General features: G+C 31.5%; 1 protein-coding gene across 3 annotated transcripts in view; it reads left to right on the top strand.

The window, feature by feature from the left end:
* The window catches only part of LOC134687185 (guanine nucleotide exchange protein SMCR8-like), a 32,233-nt gene extending 25,163 nt beyond the window's left edge, over window positions 1-7,070 (top strand). For all 3 annotated transcript variants that reach the window (XM_063547276.1, XM_063547275.1, XM_063547274.1), the window contains exons 22-26: window positions 685-761; window positions 2,586-2,663; window positions 3,629-3,731; window positions 5,244-5,307; window positions 6,133-7,070. In XM_063547276.1, coding sequence (XP_063403346.1) covers window positions 685-761; window positions 2,586-2,663; window positions 3,629-3,731; window positions 5,244-5,307; window positions 6,133-6,191 — 381 coding nt within the window. In that variant the 3' untranslated portion in view covers window positions 6,192-7,070. The remainder of the gene's footprint in view (window positions 1-684; window positions 762-2,585; window positions 2,664-3,628; window positions 3,732-5,243; window positions 5,308-6,132) is intronic.
* Window positions 7,071-13,984: the final 6,914 nt, after the last annotated feature.

Genomic DNA, 13,984 nt, shown 5'->3' with positions numbered 1-13,984 from the left:
TTTTAAAATATGCATACGTCGAAAATCCATTTTTCTGTTTATCATTCTATTCCCTCTTTCTAAGACAATTTTACGATTGAAGAGAGAAAGGTTGATAGCGTCTCCGCTCGCATTGTTACGTTGCTGATAGCTTCTCCTCTTGCATTGTGATGTCGCTAATAATGCATGGTGTCGTTTTGACCCCTTGATACGAGAATTACGCAGCGACAGAGCAGGGTGATATAGGCGAAGGGAAGGACGATAAGTCCTGTTATTGGTCATATCTTAGAGGTTTTGACTACTGTTTTCAAAAAAGATTTTCAGTAAAGCAACGACAATTGACCTGAAAAGTCTGTTTGCCAATTTAAAATTTTTTTTTTTTATCAAAAGTAATTTATTTTATCAAATAAAGCTATTTCAATAAATTTCAACACTTTTAATCCAAAGATCATCATGGTATTATTAAAATAAATATTTTGAATAGTTCAGAAGTTTTTTTTCTAACATCTCTAAAGTAAAAAATAGAAAAATTAAATTGACAATCTTTAACTTACCTATCTCTAAATACATCATTTTCCCAAAAAATATTTGCGAAAATTCCAGCCAAGAGATAAACTTTCCTAAGCTGCTGTTTAGAATAGAAGAAACTGAACTGTCATTTTTGTCTGAGAGAATTTGAAGTTCCATTTTTATTTTGTATTTCAGGGAAGTTTGATCACAACAATTTTATCAAGAAAAAAGTCATTTAAGACAGAAGAAGGTTATATCCAGTTTATAAAAGTGTAAGTATCCAAAGTACTGTAAACAGTGAAATTTTTGCAGTAGTTTTATTTTCGCTATTTTCGCGGTAAGAAGTGAAACGCGAAAATAAAACGACCGCGAAAATATCAAGGAAAAACTCTTTTAATTACATTTACTTTTACAAATTGTGACTTGGATGGAGAGTTGCCTCATTGGCACTCATAACCACATCTTCTTATATCTATGTATATGAATATATCTATAGGACTACTGTATAACACTGATTTCAAAGACTACAAATATATGATTTAAATTATAACTGTATCTCTTAATGAAAAGCAATGTTAAAAGTCATGTCTTTAACACAAATCAGTTATTTCACTGAAGCGAACATTAGGATATTGTTATGTAAACAACACTCATTATAATTTAGTTAATGACACCTGTCAATCAGTAATAAAGGTATCACCTCGTTGGATCTACTACAAAGATTGATCAAATCAAAAGATCGATTAATTAGCATTAATTCTGACAGCTTTTTATTTTAATTTATTCCTAATTAGGTTTACTTTTCTATTATTGTGTATGTGTTTTTAGGAGCATTGAAACATGCCAAATTTTTAATCAACCGAAAACAAAAGATTTCTGATTGATTTTATCATTTGATTTAAGATATATATGTAAAGCTGATCACTTTCCAAATCATTTATGAAAATATTTATCTAGGCCACTAGGAAATCGCGAATTGAAAACGGCGCGAATTAGGATCATGTAAGTAAATCGTGAATTAAAGACGGTGCGAAAATTTCCCAGTTTACAGTATACAGAATATATTTGTAGATTTTGTTGAAAAGTGAGACATAGTTTGGTTATATTTTAGTTTATTTTGATAAAGATCAACTCCTCCTTTTATAAATATAAGAAGATGTGGTATTAGTGCCGATGAGACAAGTCTGCATCCAAATCATAATTTTTTTTAAAGTTAACCATTATAGGTCCATTAACGGCCTGCAACACAGAGCCTTGGCTCACAGCAAACAGCTAGCTATAAAGAGTTTGAAAAATTTAAAACCATTAAAACAGGAAAACCAACGGTCTAATTTATAAAAAAATGAGAAACACTTATGAACCACATCAAAAAAGGACAACCACTGAACAAGTGGTTCCTGACTATGGACAGGTGCAAACAAATGCCATGATTTAAAAGTTTTAACAGGTCCCAATTCATTTATTGGACATTTTATGCCCCAACTACGATAGTAGAGGGGCATTATGTTTTCTGGTCTGTGGGTCCGTTTGTTTGTCTGTCTGTCGATCCCTCTGTCCTTTCATTCGTGCGTCTGTATGTCCCACTTCAGATTAAAGTTTTTGGTCAAGGTAGTTTTTGATGAAGTTGAAGTCCAATTAACTTGAAACCTAGTATACATGTTCCCTATGATATGATCTTTCTAATTTACATGCAAAATTAGAGTTTTTACCCCAATTTCACAGTCTACTAAACATAGAAAACGATAGTGGGAGTGGGGAATTCTTTTTATGAATTTTGGTATGTCGGGATTTAAATTTCACAGTCTACTAAACATAGAAAACGATAGTGGGAGTGGGGAATTCTTTTTATGAATTTTGGTATGTCGGGATTTAAATTTCTTTAAATTCAGGACTTCAGGATTTCATGTTTTTATGCCCAGGACTTCAGGATGAGGAAGCCTCCGACCCCCTCCCCCTCTTTGTTGACATGGAAAGTACCTGTACTAAGAAAAGCTTGACAATTCTTTGTTTCAAACTGAACGGTGAAAAAAAAAATTGAAAAACTCCTTAGTTATTTCATTTCATGCAATTACTCATAACAACAATTTATTTTTCAGATCACTTTGTGAATTTTCATCAAAAGCATTTATATTTTTCCATTCCTTCTGTCTTGGTACAGTTGGTACACTAACAAGGTAGGTATGAGTGAGAAAACAAATATTGAGGTATCATACCAAGGAGAAATCAATATCGAATATCAACTTAATTGAAACACTTGTATGTCACCCTTTGCTGACATTTTATACAGCCAGTCTGCCAAAAAATTGAGATGCATATGCAACCATGTCTTTTGTTGTTCCTTGCACAACACTTTGTGGGGGGGGGGGACATAGAAATCCCATGCTTACATCCATCTGTTCTTTCAGTCTTGTTAGCGCTCTTGCATGTACCATTCTTGTCAGATTTTTAAGAAACTTAAATCTTGAGTTTAAACTGCAATGTTGCAGTGAAGTTCGAAAAATAGAGCAGATTAATTATTTCATAAGAATTATGCCCCTTGTAAATATTGTGTATATGTAAGATTGCATTGTAATTACTATCACATTGACAAGTTGAAGTCCTCAAAAACTGTTAAAAAGTAATTAAAATGTTATCAGACTTTTACAGATGGCTTATCATTGTACATGAAAAATATTTACAAAAAGAAAAATGGGGGTCACCAGGCAATTTTTTTCAAGGCATTCAAATGGATAAAAACAGAGGATTTCGAAAATCTGACAAAAAAAAACCAAAACATGACAAGCCAGCTTCCTTAAAATCTTATATCAAAGGTCTATTTCAGTAATTTCTTGGACAATTTAAGAAAAAGTCAATGCTGATGAAATATTTTAAAAGAGTTATGCCCCTAATAGTTATTTCATAAGAAATTTAGCAAGTATAAGCGTTGGACAGGTTATCCTACACAATTTTATACTCCAAGCTTAAAGATATAACAAATGTAAATGATTAAAGATAAAATGATAGTTTATTGAACAAATATTAAAGATATTTATACCCTAGTTTTACATTTTTTTACATTTTTTTACATTAATTTTACATTTATTTACATTAATTTTACATTTATTTACATTAATTTTACATTTATTTACATTAATTTTAGCAAAAGAGGGAGTATTATAAGGGAAAGTGATTCTGTGAAGAAGACTGCAACAGCTTTTCTTAGTAAACTAGGAATACAAGACTGCGATATTGATATTATGGAGGTAATAATAAGGATAGACAATTTACTGTTGGTAATAAGGTTTCAACAATGAATAATTACATTAGATGTATGTTTCATTATGATATGGTATTCTGATTGGCTACACTGCAATCTCATGTTATTTCTTAATCAACTTCATTACACAATAAAATGTATCATTCATGATGACACGAAGCCCCACAAGTGCACAGAAAAATTAAATAAAACTTGATAAAAATCGTGTTTTCATGATCCTAGCTGAAAAAGGTAATTATAAGTATTGAATGGTTCTTTTTGTAACTTCATAGGGTTGTAAAAGCATTGACCTTGTGCACATATGTACTTCAGTCAACACTTTTACAACCCAATGAAGTTACAAAAAGAAGCATTCAATTCTTAAACAACACTTCTGGTTGATATGTTATTAATTACCAAGAGGTCAATAGCACAAGGTTTATGCCTTCAACTTTGACATTTATGTTTAAGGTCTCTTGGTTCATCAACAACAATGGCAAATCTTGTCACATCTTCACATTTCCCTCATTCCCTCATTCTGTCCATCCATCTGACAGACCTCTGGAAGATTTTTTTTTCAACACTTCCTTGCTTTATCATGTATAATGTAAAAAATATGTTTTATTTGGACTGTAGCTTTGTTATGTTTTGTTGTAACATGTAATTAACAACTTTAATGTCCAGCATGCAGCTACTTTCTGTTTGTGATAGTTTAATTTTTACCAATATATACTTTTGTCTCAAAATTTAAAAAAAGTTTATGGCCTGTTGATACTTAGCTGTACCCTAAGCATTCGTTTAGGGGTTAAAAGAATAAGGAAAAGTTAACCAAATCTACTGTAAAATGGAACCAAAATATAAAAAAGAAAATTGAAAAATAGGGCAAAATCAATATAGAATAGAGAAAAATAGAGAAAAATCCTTATAGCAAAAAAAAAGCCAAAAAAAAAATAGGACCACAAAAAAAAAATGTAGGAAAATAGGAGAAAATGAGCATATTAAACTATTACTTATCCCTCAGGAATGGTTCTTTAAATATCATGTATAACCAATTGGAATAAGATGAGCAAATGAATGTAATGAGAGCATGATTGGTTATCTAACATTTCGCAGACATGTTTAAAACTTTGCGCCAATTTAAAAAAAATTGAATCTTTCATTTGTGCCACAAGTTTATACTTCATTTGCACCAACAAATAAAAACTTCATTTGCGCCATTTCACAGGTAATGTATATAGAAAAAGTTAAATATTCATTACTTGGTTGTGAACTCGAGTTGTTTCTACAGAATTCCCTGTAAAGTTTACAAAAAATCAGGCAAAGAAAAAACATAATTTTATGGGATGCTTTAATATAGAAAAAATGGAGAATAATGGGATACATGTAAACATATGAAGAATAAAGAAAAATGACCTTAACAATTAAATATTGGAGAAAATGATACATTATATAATTTTTTAAGAATACAGAAATGAAAGATTACCCATCCAGATGCTCTTATATACTATGATTTTTTCAGTATCTTACAGAACTGGTGAAGTATCAGCACATTGAAGATCACTACAAAAGTTTAAACACAACAGGTATATTTATAGATTGAATTAGAGTTGTAAATAGGTATCTGATTAAATGTTGAAGGTCCATTCTAAAAACTATTGCAGGTTCATTTATATTTTTGGGATAAATTTTCGGTAATTGATTAGGAATTTTGGATTTTTCATGCAGACTTGATTTTCTGGGTTTGCAGAATAAGCTATAGGAAATTTGTACTTCAGAAATCATTGCTCAGTTTTATTATTAATGCAAATAATGTTACTGTTTGGTTATTGCAATCAAAAGAACTACAGCTTGTAAATTCTGATGTGTTTTCCATTAAAATCACAATAATAAATACACAAAATAATTTCTGAATGTACAGTATACTTAAAATTGTGGCAAACTGTACTGTACTGTACAAACTGAAAAATAATAAATCCACCGTATATTAAAGTACAAATTTATAGAAATAAATCCGTAGTATATTTAAAGCAACGTCTGTTCTACATGTAATAATTAAGCATGCCAAGTTAATTATAAATCTCACTTTAGATTTTAATGTTTGTAATTATTTAATTTTGCTACAAAACACTCTTTTTAACTGAACTTATTTCAGCCAAAACTGATTTTCATATAAAAATCAGGAGTGGTAAATAAAAAAAATCATCATAGAAAGGTGTATAATATTCAAGCTTATAATTTCAAATGATAGATACAAGTTTCTTCTACAAAAGACTCATCAGTGATGCTGGAATAAAAAAAGTACTCTATATGGTGTTCCAGCATACACAGAAAATCTGAAAATAATTCACTGCTAGAGAATATATAGATCTATGAGGCACATTTTTTTATTATGCATCTAAATATTTCAGGGATACCACCAAGACCTTTTACCAGAAATATTCATCCATGCCAGCTACACAGATTATAATTATAAATTTCTGTTAAATTTAAAAGATGGACGTTGGTATTCATGTCATGAAAGACTGTTAATTTTGATTATTATTGGGAACAACCAAGATATAAGTGCCAAAGTGACATCATGACTGTGATAAACTATTAATAGACATGGCTATTTAGTTAGCTTTTGTGTTGATTTGGTAGATGTGCCAGTGTTAGAGATTTACTCTGGTTTCCTACTGGTATATCACCAAGGTTTGGGACTAATTTTGAAAATCAGTGTTGAACAGTTATTTCTGAAAGAGTTATGTCCCCTGGAAATATTGATTATATGGAAAATTGCATTCTTAGAGGCTAGAGCTCTCACATGTCAATTCTTGTCAGATTTTTATAAAACTTATTTCATAGGTTTTTATCATCAATGTCTTCAACACTTTTTTTTTAAATAAGTGCTGATCAAATGATCATACAAAATACGCCCCTAAGAAATATTAAATATAACAGAAATCACATTGCGTTTGCACTGAAGCCTTAATCTCTAACATATTTATAAAAAGTTTTAAAGAACAAAACAACATTTTTTTTTAATTAAATTTTTGCCCTTGTACCTTGGATTGAAAAAATGAATGTAATAGGGGGGACATTGCAACTCTGGTCTTTTTTCTTTTTGAAAATAAGATCATTATTTTCTATGATTTTATCAGATGGATGCATTTGCTTGCATGATCATTATATTCAGCATTATGTTTACTGATTATGTTGAAATGTAATTTTATGGTGCACATATGATTTTATCCTTTATTTGTTATTTTATAAACTGCTGTTATCATCTTGTTATTAATTGTTATAATCAAATCATGTGCAATTTTAATTGTTTATAATAATAAATGAAAGAATAAATTTTTATTTTCCAAGAGACTTTAGCTTTTTTTTAAGCCGTATACTATCTGAAGTTGTAAATAAGAAAAAAAATATTTATAATTCAAATATACCAGATGCCTTTTGAGGATTAAATGTTGCTTGCAAGAGTTCAAAGACACTGAAGTTGAGGTAGTTAATACACAAATAATATTTCAGATTGGCAGTTTTAAACTTGTTAAATAAAGATGGTTATAAGCCTCTGTATGTAATTAATTAATAGCTTTCAAGCAAACCATTTCACCTAACACCAAGGCCATATAGTTTCCTATGATTGCGTACATTCACTTCATATGAACTCATTCAATTTATTTATTTGCAAGAATTAGAAATACTTGTATACGTATATCCAGTTTAACACAGCATGAGAGAACAAAATATACACACTGTTAACATAACAACATGTTCAACGTACTTCACTACAATAAACACAAGGAGTTATACCACACTGTTAACAGAACAAAATGTTCAACGTACTTCACTACAATAAACACAAGGAGTTATACCACACTGTTCACAGAACAAAATGTTCAACGTACTTCACTACAATAAACACTGTAGGAGTTATACCGAACTGTTAACAGAACAACATGTTCAACGTACTTCACTACAATAAACACAAGGAGTTATACCACACTGTTAACAGAACAAAATGTTCAACGTACTTCACTACAATAAACACAAGGAGTTATACCACACTGTTAACAGAACAAAATGTTCAACGTACTTCACTACAATAAACACTAAGAGTTATACCACACTGTTCACAGAACAACATGTTCAACGTACTTCACTACAATAAACACTGTAGGAGTTATACCAAACTGTTAACAGAACAACATGTTCAATGTACTTCACTACAATAAACACTAGGAGTTATACCACACTGTTCACAGAACAACATGTTCAACGTACTTCACTACAATAAACACAAGGAGTTATACCACACTGTTAACAGAACAACATGTTCAATGTACTTCACTAAAATAAACACTGTAGGAGTTATACCACACTGTTAACAGAACAACATGTTCAATGTACTTCACTACAATAAACACAAGGAGTTATACCACACTGTTCACAGAACAACATGTTCAACGTACTTCACTACAATAAACACAAGGAGTTATACCACACTGTTAACAGAACAACATGTTCAATGTACTTCACTACAATAAACACTGTAGGAGTTATACCACACTGTTAACAGAACAACATGTTCAACGCACTTCACTACAATAAACACTAGGAGTTATACCACACTGTTAACAGAACAACATGTTCAACGCACTTCACTACAATAAACACTAGGAGTTATACCACACTGTTCACAGAACAACATGTTCAACGTACTTCACTACAATAAACACTAGGAGTTATACCACACTGTTAACAGAACAGCATGTTCAACGTACTTCATTACAATAAACACTAGGAGTTATACCACACTGTTCACAGAACAGCATGTTCAACGTACTTCATTACAATAAACACTAGGAGTTATACCACACTGTGAACAGAACAACATGTTCAACGTACTTCACTATAATAAACACAAGGAGTTATACCACACTGTTAACAGAACAACATGTTCAATGTACTTCACTACAATAAACACGGAGTTATACCACACTGTTAACAGAACAACATGTTCAACGTACTTCACTACAATAAACACTAAGAGTTATACCACACTGTTAACAGAACAGCATGTTCAATGTACTTCACTACAATAAACACAAGGAGTTATACCACACTGTTAACAGAACAAAATGTTCAACGTACTTCACTACAATAAACACAAGGAGTTATACCACACTGTTCACAGAACAAAATGTTCAACGTACTTCACTACAATAAACACTGTAGGAGTTATACCAAACTGTTAACAGAACAACATGTTCAACGTACTTCACTACAATAAACACAAGGAGTTATACCACACTGTTAACAGAACAAAATGTTCAACGTACTTCACTACAATAAACACAAGGAGTTATACCACACTGTTAACAGAACAAAATGTTCAACGTACTTCACTACAATAAACACTAAGAGTTATACCACACTGTTCACAGAACAACATGTTCAACGTACTTCACTACAATAAACACTGTAGGAGTTATACCAAACTGTTAACAGAACAACATGTTCAATGTACTTCACTACAATAAACACTAGGAGTTATACCACACTGTTCACAGAACAACATGTTCAACGTACTTCACTACAATAAACACAAGGAGTTATACCACACTGTTAACAGAACAACATGTTCAATGTACTTCACTATAATAAACACTGTAGGAGTTATACCACACTGTTAACAGAACAACATGTTCAACGCACTTCACTACAATAAACACTAGGAGTTATACCACACTGTTAACAGAACAACATGTTCAACGCACTTCACTACAATAAACACTAGGAGTTATACCACACTGTTCACAGAACAACATGTTCAACGTACTTCACTACAATAAACACTAGGAGTTATACCACACTGTTAACAGAACAGCATGTTCAACGTACTTCATTACAATAAACACTAGGAGTTATACCACACTGTTCACAGAACAGCATGTTCAACGTACTTCATTACAATAAACACTAGGAGTTATACCACACTGTTAACAGAACAACATGTTCAACGTACTTCACTACAATAAACACGGAGTTATACCACACTGTTAACAGAACAACATGTTCAACGTACTTCACTACAATAAACACTAAGAGTTATACCACACTGTTAACAGAACAGCATGTTCAACGTACTTCATTACAATAAACACTGTAGGAGATTTACCACCACTGATTTTCCCTATTAAAATTTGTAATATATTTTTTTTTTAAAAGTGCATATGTTTCTTATTAAGAAGTTTTATCCTGTCCAGTACAAAATTTCACAAATCATTTCGTTGAATAAAAGATAATAAAATTCACTGGAAGTTAACAAATCAAATTTTCATCTCTTTTTAAACTGCGTGCAAGCTTTACCCTTCCGGAGCATCTGAGATCACCCCTAGTTTTTGGTGGGGTTCGTGTTGTTTATTCTTTAGTTTTCTATGTTGTGTCATATGTTCTATTGTTAGTTTGTTTTAGATTTATGAGTTTGACTGTCCCTTTGGTATTTTTCGTCCCTCTTTAGTAATCATGTAACCTTAAGTCTCCAAAATATTCTATTGAAACACCAAATAACAAAAAATGGTGTTTAGAACACCACAAATATATTTTCTGACTGAAATGTTTTACTGCAATGAAGTGTAGACTTATTTTCCTTCACCTGTTACATTCAAAGGATGTTTTTTCGACCCTTTTTCGTATGCAAACATTATAAAGCTAACACTAACCTAAAACAAGCCCTTACTAACCCTGACTGTAAACAATCATCACCAAAGAGAATATAGACACCCATAGCAATACGAGCAGCATGATAGCAAATGAAGGCAAATAAATAAAAACATGCACGAATCATATTGGATTCAAATCAATTCAAATCAAAGTGACTACTCTCTATTTATTGTTATTCGTTGAATTGGATACACATTTTTCTAGATTTCAAGGTAACCAGGGAACAAAAAATATTTGTATTGCAATGTATGCAGAGATACACAAACCATCAAATATGCAATAACTGCTCAATCCTCGAAAATTGTTATCCACGAAAAATAAATGAATTTACTCATGACCATCATAATCATCATACATTTCTTTCAAATACTTGGTCATGGTGTCTTTACTAAGATTTTCAATATTTCGAAATAATAACTAAAAACGAGGGGCAATATGATAAAATAAAAAAAGAGGGCCAAAGACACCTGAGGGACAGTCACACTCATAACTGACAACGCCATGACTAAAAATGAAAAAAAGACGAACAGACAAACAATAGTACAAATGACACAACATAGAACACTAAAGACTAAGCAGCACAAACCCAACCAAAAACTGCGGGTGATCTCATTTGCTTTCCGAAGGATAAGCAGATCCTGCTCCACATGTGGCACCCGTCGTGTTGCTCGGCATATAATAATATATAATAGTGCAATATAACACAAGTTAAAGGACGAGTATTTACAATGTTTTAGTTATAGTCTTCGGCCTAAAACCTCGCATAAAAAATCTGGGTTTTCATTATTTAGTTGATGATCCTTTTAGTCAATTGAACGAAAGCGGTTATTTATGTACTAGGAATTCACCTAATGCTCTTAGACAAACAAACTATGATATAGTAATCAGGCAATCTAGTACTATATATCTATATTTTGTACTTGAGGTCAACGAATCACTTAACACCAAATATGTCTCGTATAGAATCAACCCGCGTCAAAGATAGATAAGTGTGTACCTTCACATTCATTAAACAGCCACGCTCAACCTGTCTAGGGTATAAACGATTCACATATCAATATCCCTTCCAAAAATTTTATTTGCAAAAGACGAAGGGCGAAATATAGTAATATGCAGAATGTAAAATAAAAAGCTGGAATTATAGTTCTTTCAAAAAATTGATGAATTTATTTAAGTAATTAAAATCACGCTTGTTCAGACAGACAAACTTTTGAAAAAGAATGTAATCGGAGAAAGATTAGTGGTTTTGTAATATTTCATTAGAAATTTTGCTGGCGGAAACTTGCATAAGACAACTTATAATTCAACATAGTACAAATAAAGTGATTGTAAACAAACTTAGATTGTGGTTCATTAACAATGAACAAAACCAAAAAATTCAGCTACATATATAAAAGGCACTCGAAGTTAAAATGTGAAGTTATTTCATCAACAAAACTAACGTAAGTGATGTTTATCATTGATTACCGTATATGGACCTATATATTATGTCCTATTTTAAAAACATGTGGTTCTGATAATTACAGGCTTGCAGTAAACCTCTCATTTCTATGGATCATAATTCAATCAAGAATTTAAGCAACATACAGACAATATCTGAGTTTCATGTAATAGGTCAAAGTAGAGAAACGACGTCAAAGTTGTTATTTTATATTTGGACGAGTGTTTAATATCGAAAATTCATAGTTTATCACATAGTGCACTTCTATTGCACCTATTTCTATCTATTTCGATATTTGGTCCATATAACTATTATCTGTTTTTAGCACAGGCATCTCTGATATAAATTAAAACCAGAAAAATATTAGCAATAGAATATAATCGATTTGGTTCGAGTATCTTTAGTATTGATGAGTCTTTTGGAAAAAAAGAGTGTCTAGCGTTCACAATTTTTATACTGGTAAATAACATGTATCTATGAAGAGTTATTTGACATTTTATATATACCTTTGATGGACATTTTGACAATGAATAGAGCTTGTTTATATAGTCAATAGCATATGCTTTTTGGCACGGTTTTTGCAGTTTCTTTTAAAACATATTTAAATATCTATTTGCGTATAATATATAACCAGTTAAAGGACGAAATTTACTAGTTGTCGGCCTAAAACTTCGCATGAAAACATCAGGGGTTTCATGCTTTTTTTGTTTGAAGATCCTTATAGTCAAGCGAACGAAAGCTGTAATTTGCGTGCTAGAATGTCACCTTCTGCTCTTAGATGAATAAACTATGATCTCTAAATCTAGTACTATATCTATATCTATATTTTGTACTTGAAGTCACCAAATCACTTGTCATTAAGTACATCTACCACTGAATTAAACGATTCACAGATTCACATACCACTTTGCCAAAAATGATGGTTTTTATTTTTCAATATTATTGTAATTTTTAAAGTAAAATCACACTAGTTTAGAAAAAAAACCAAACACTTTTATTCGTGTTTTGTAATAATCCATAATTGTTTTTGCTGGCAGATAAGAGTGAACCTTACACTTTTACATTCAAACTATCCAACGGTATAAACGATTCACATACCAAAAGTGTTTTATCGTCTAACCAAAGACAACATATAGTATATGTGACGTCACATTGGGCGTTGCATTGACTATGGCTAACAGGGCTGTGATTTTGTAATTTATTCGTTTTTTATTCTATAGCTAGGCACCACTTCAGTTTAATCATGTATATCTATTATATAGTCATTTTATCAAATTTACTGTTCGCAAAACTATGTATTATTCTTGATAATAATGATGTTTTGTCCCAGGCGGATAACCCTGGCATCACAACTATTTCGATATAATGGTCCTCGACGATCTTCAACTTGGTAGTTGTTATGGCCTTCAAACTTTTTACACCTGAGCATAGTTTTGTGTGGACGTAGCGCGCGTCTGGTGTATAATAATATGTTTTAACCTGTTACCTTTGGATGGCTATTATTCGTTTGTTTCTCTGTCCTATATTGTCTCCCATTCATCTGTTTATTTATTGTAACCCTGTCGTATAATGATGTAATTTTAATGTTATAATTAACACTGCCATTAAAGCGGGAGGTTTTGAATGCCACCAAACCAGGTTCAACCCACCATTTTTTTTCATAAAACGCCCTGTACCAAGCCAGGAAAATGGCCATTGTTACATTATAGTTCGTTTCTCAGTGTGTGACGTTTCGGTGTTGTGTCTCTGTTGTGTCGTAGTTCCCTTATATTGGATAAGTTTCCCTCAGGTTTAGTTTGTAATCCGGATTTGTTTTTTTCTCTATCGATTTATGAATTTTGAACAGCGGTATACTACTGTTGCCTTTATATATGCTCAATGAAGAGTAAAAAAAATAATAGTCCAAACAAAAAAGGGTAAAAAATAAAAACGTATTAAATTGAGGCATGTTGATTATAATCACATTGTTATTTAAACAAAAAGGTAGATTGGTGAGCATGATTTTAAACATGTGTTATTCATTTTATCATTGATGAAAATTCTTTTATTTATAATTACTTTGTTATATTTTGCAGTTTTTGTCCCACCTGGAAGCAGAAAGGGATGGA

Source organism: Mytilus trossulus, chromosome 10, assembly GCF_036588685.1.
Source record: "Mytilus trossulus isolate FHL-02 chromosome 10, PNRI_Mtr1.1.1.hap1, whole genome shotgun sequence".
In the NCBI taxonomy this organism is placed as follows: Eukaryota; Metazoa; Mollusca; class Bivalvia; order Mytilida; family Mytilidae; genus Mytilus; species Mytilus trossulus.
Note: the sequence above shows the minus strand (reverse complement) of the source record. Positions and strands in the feature narration are given on the sequence as shown.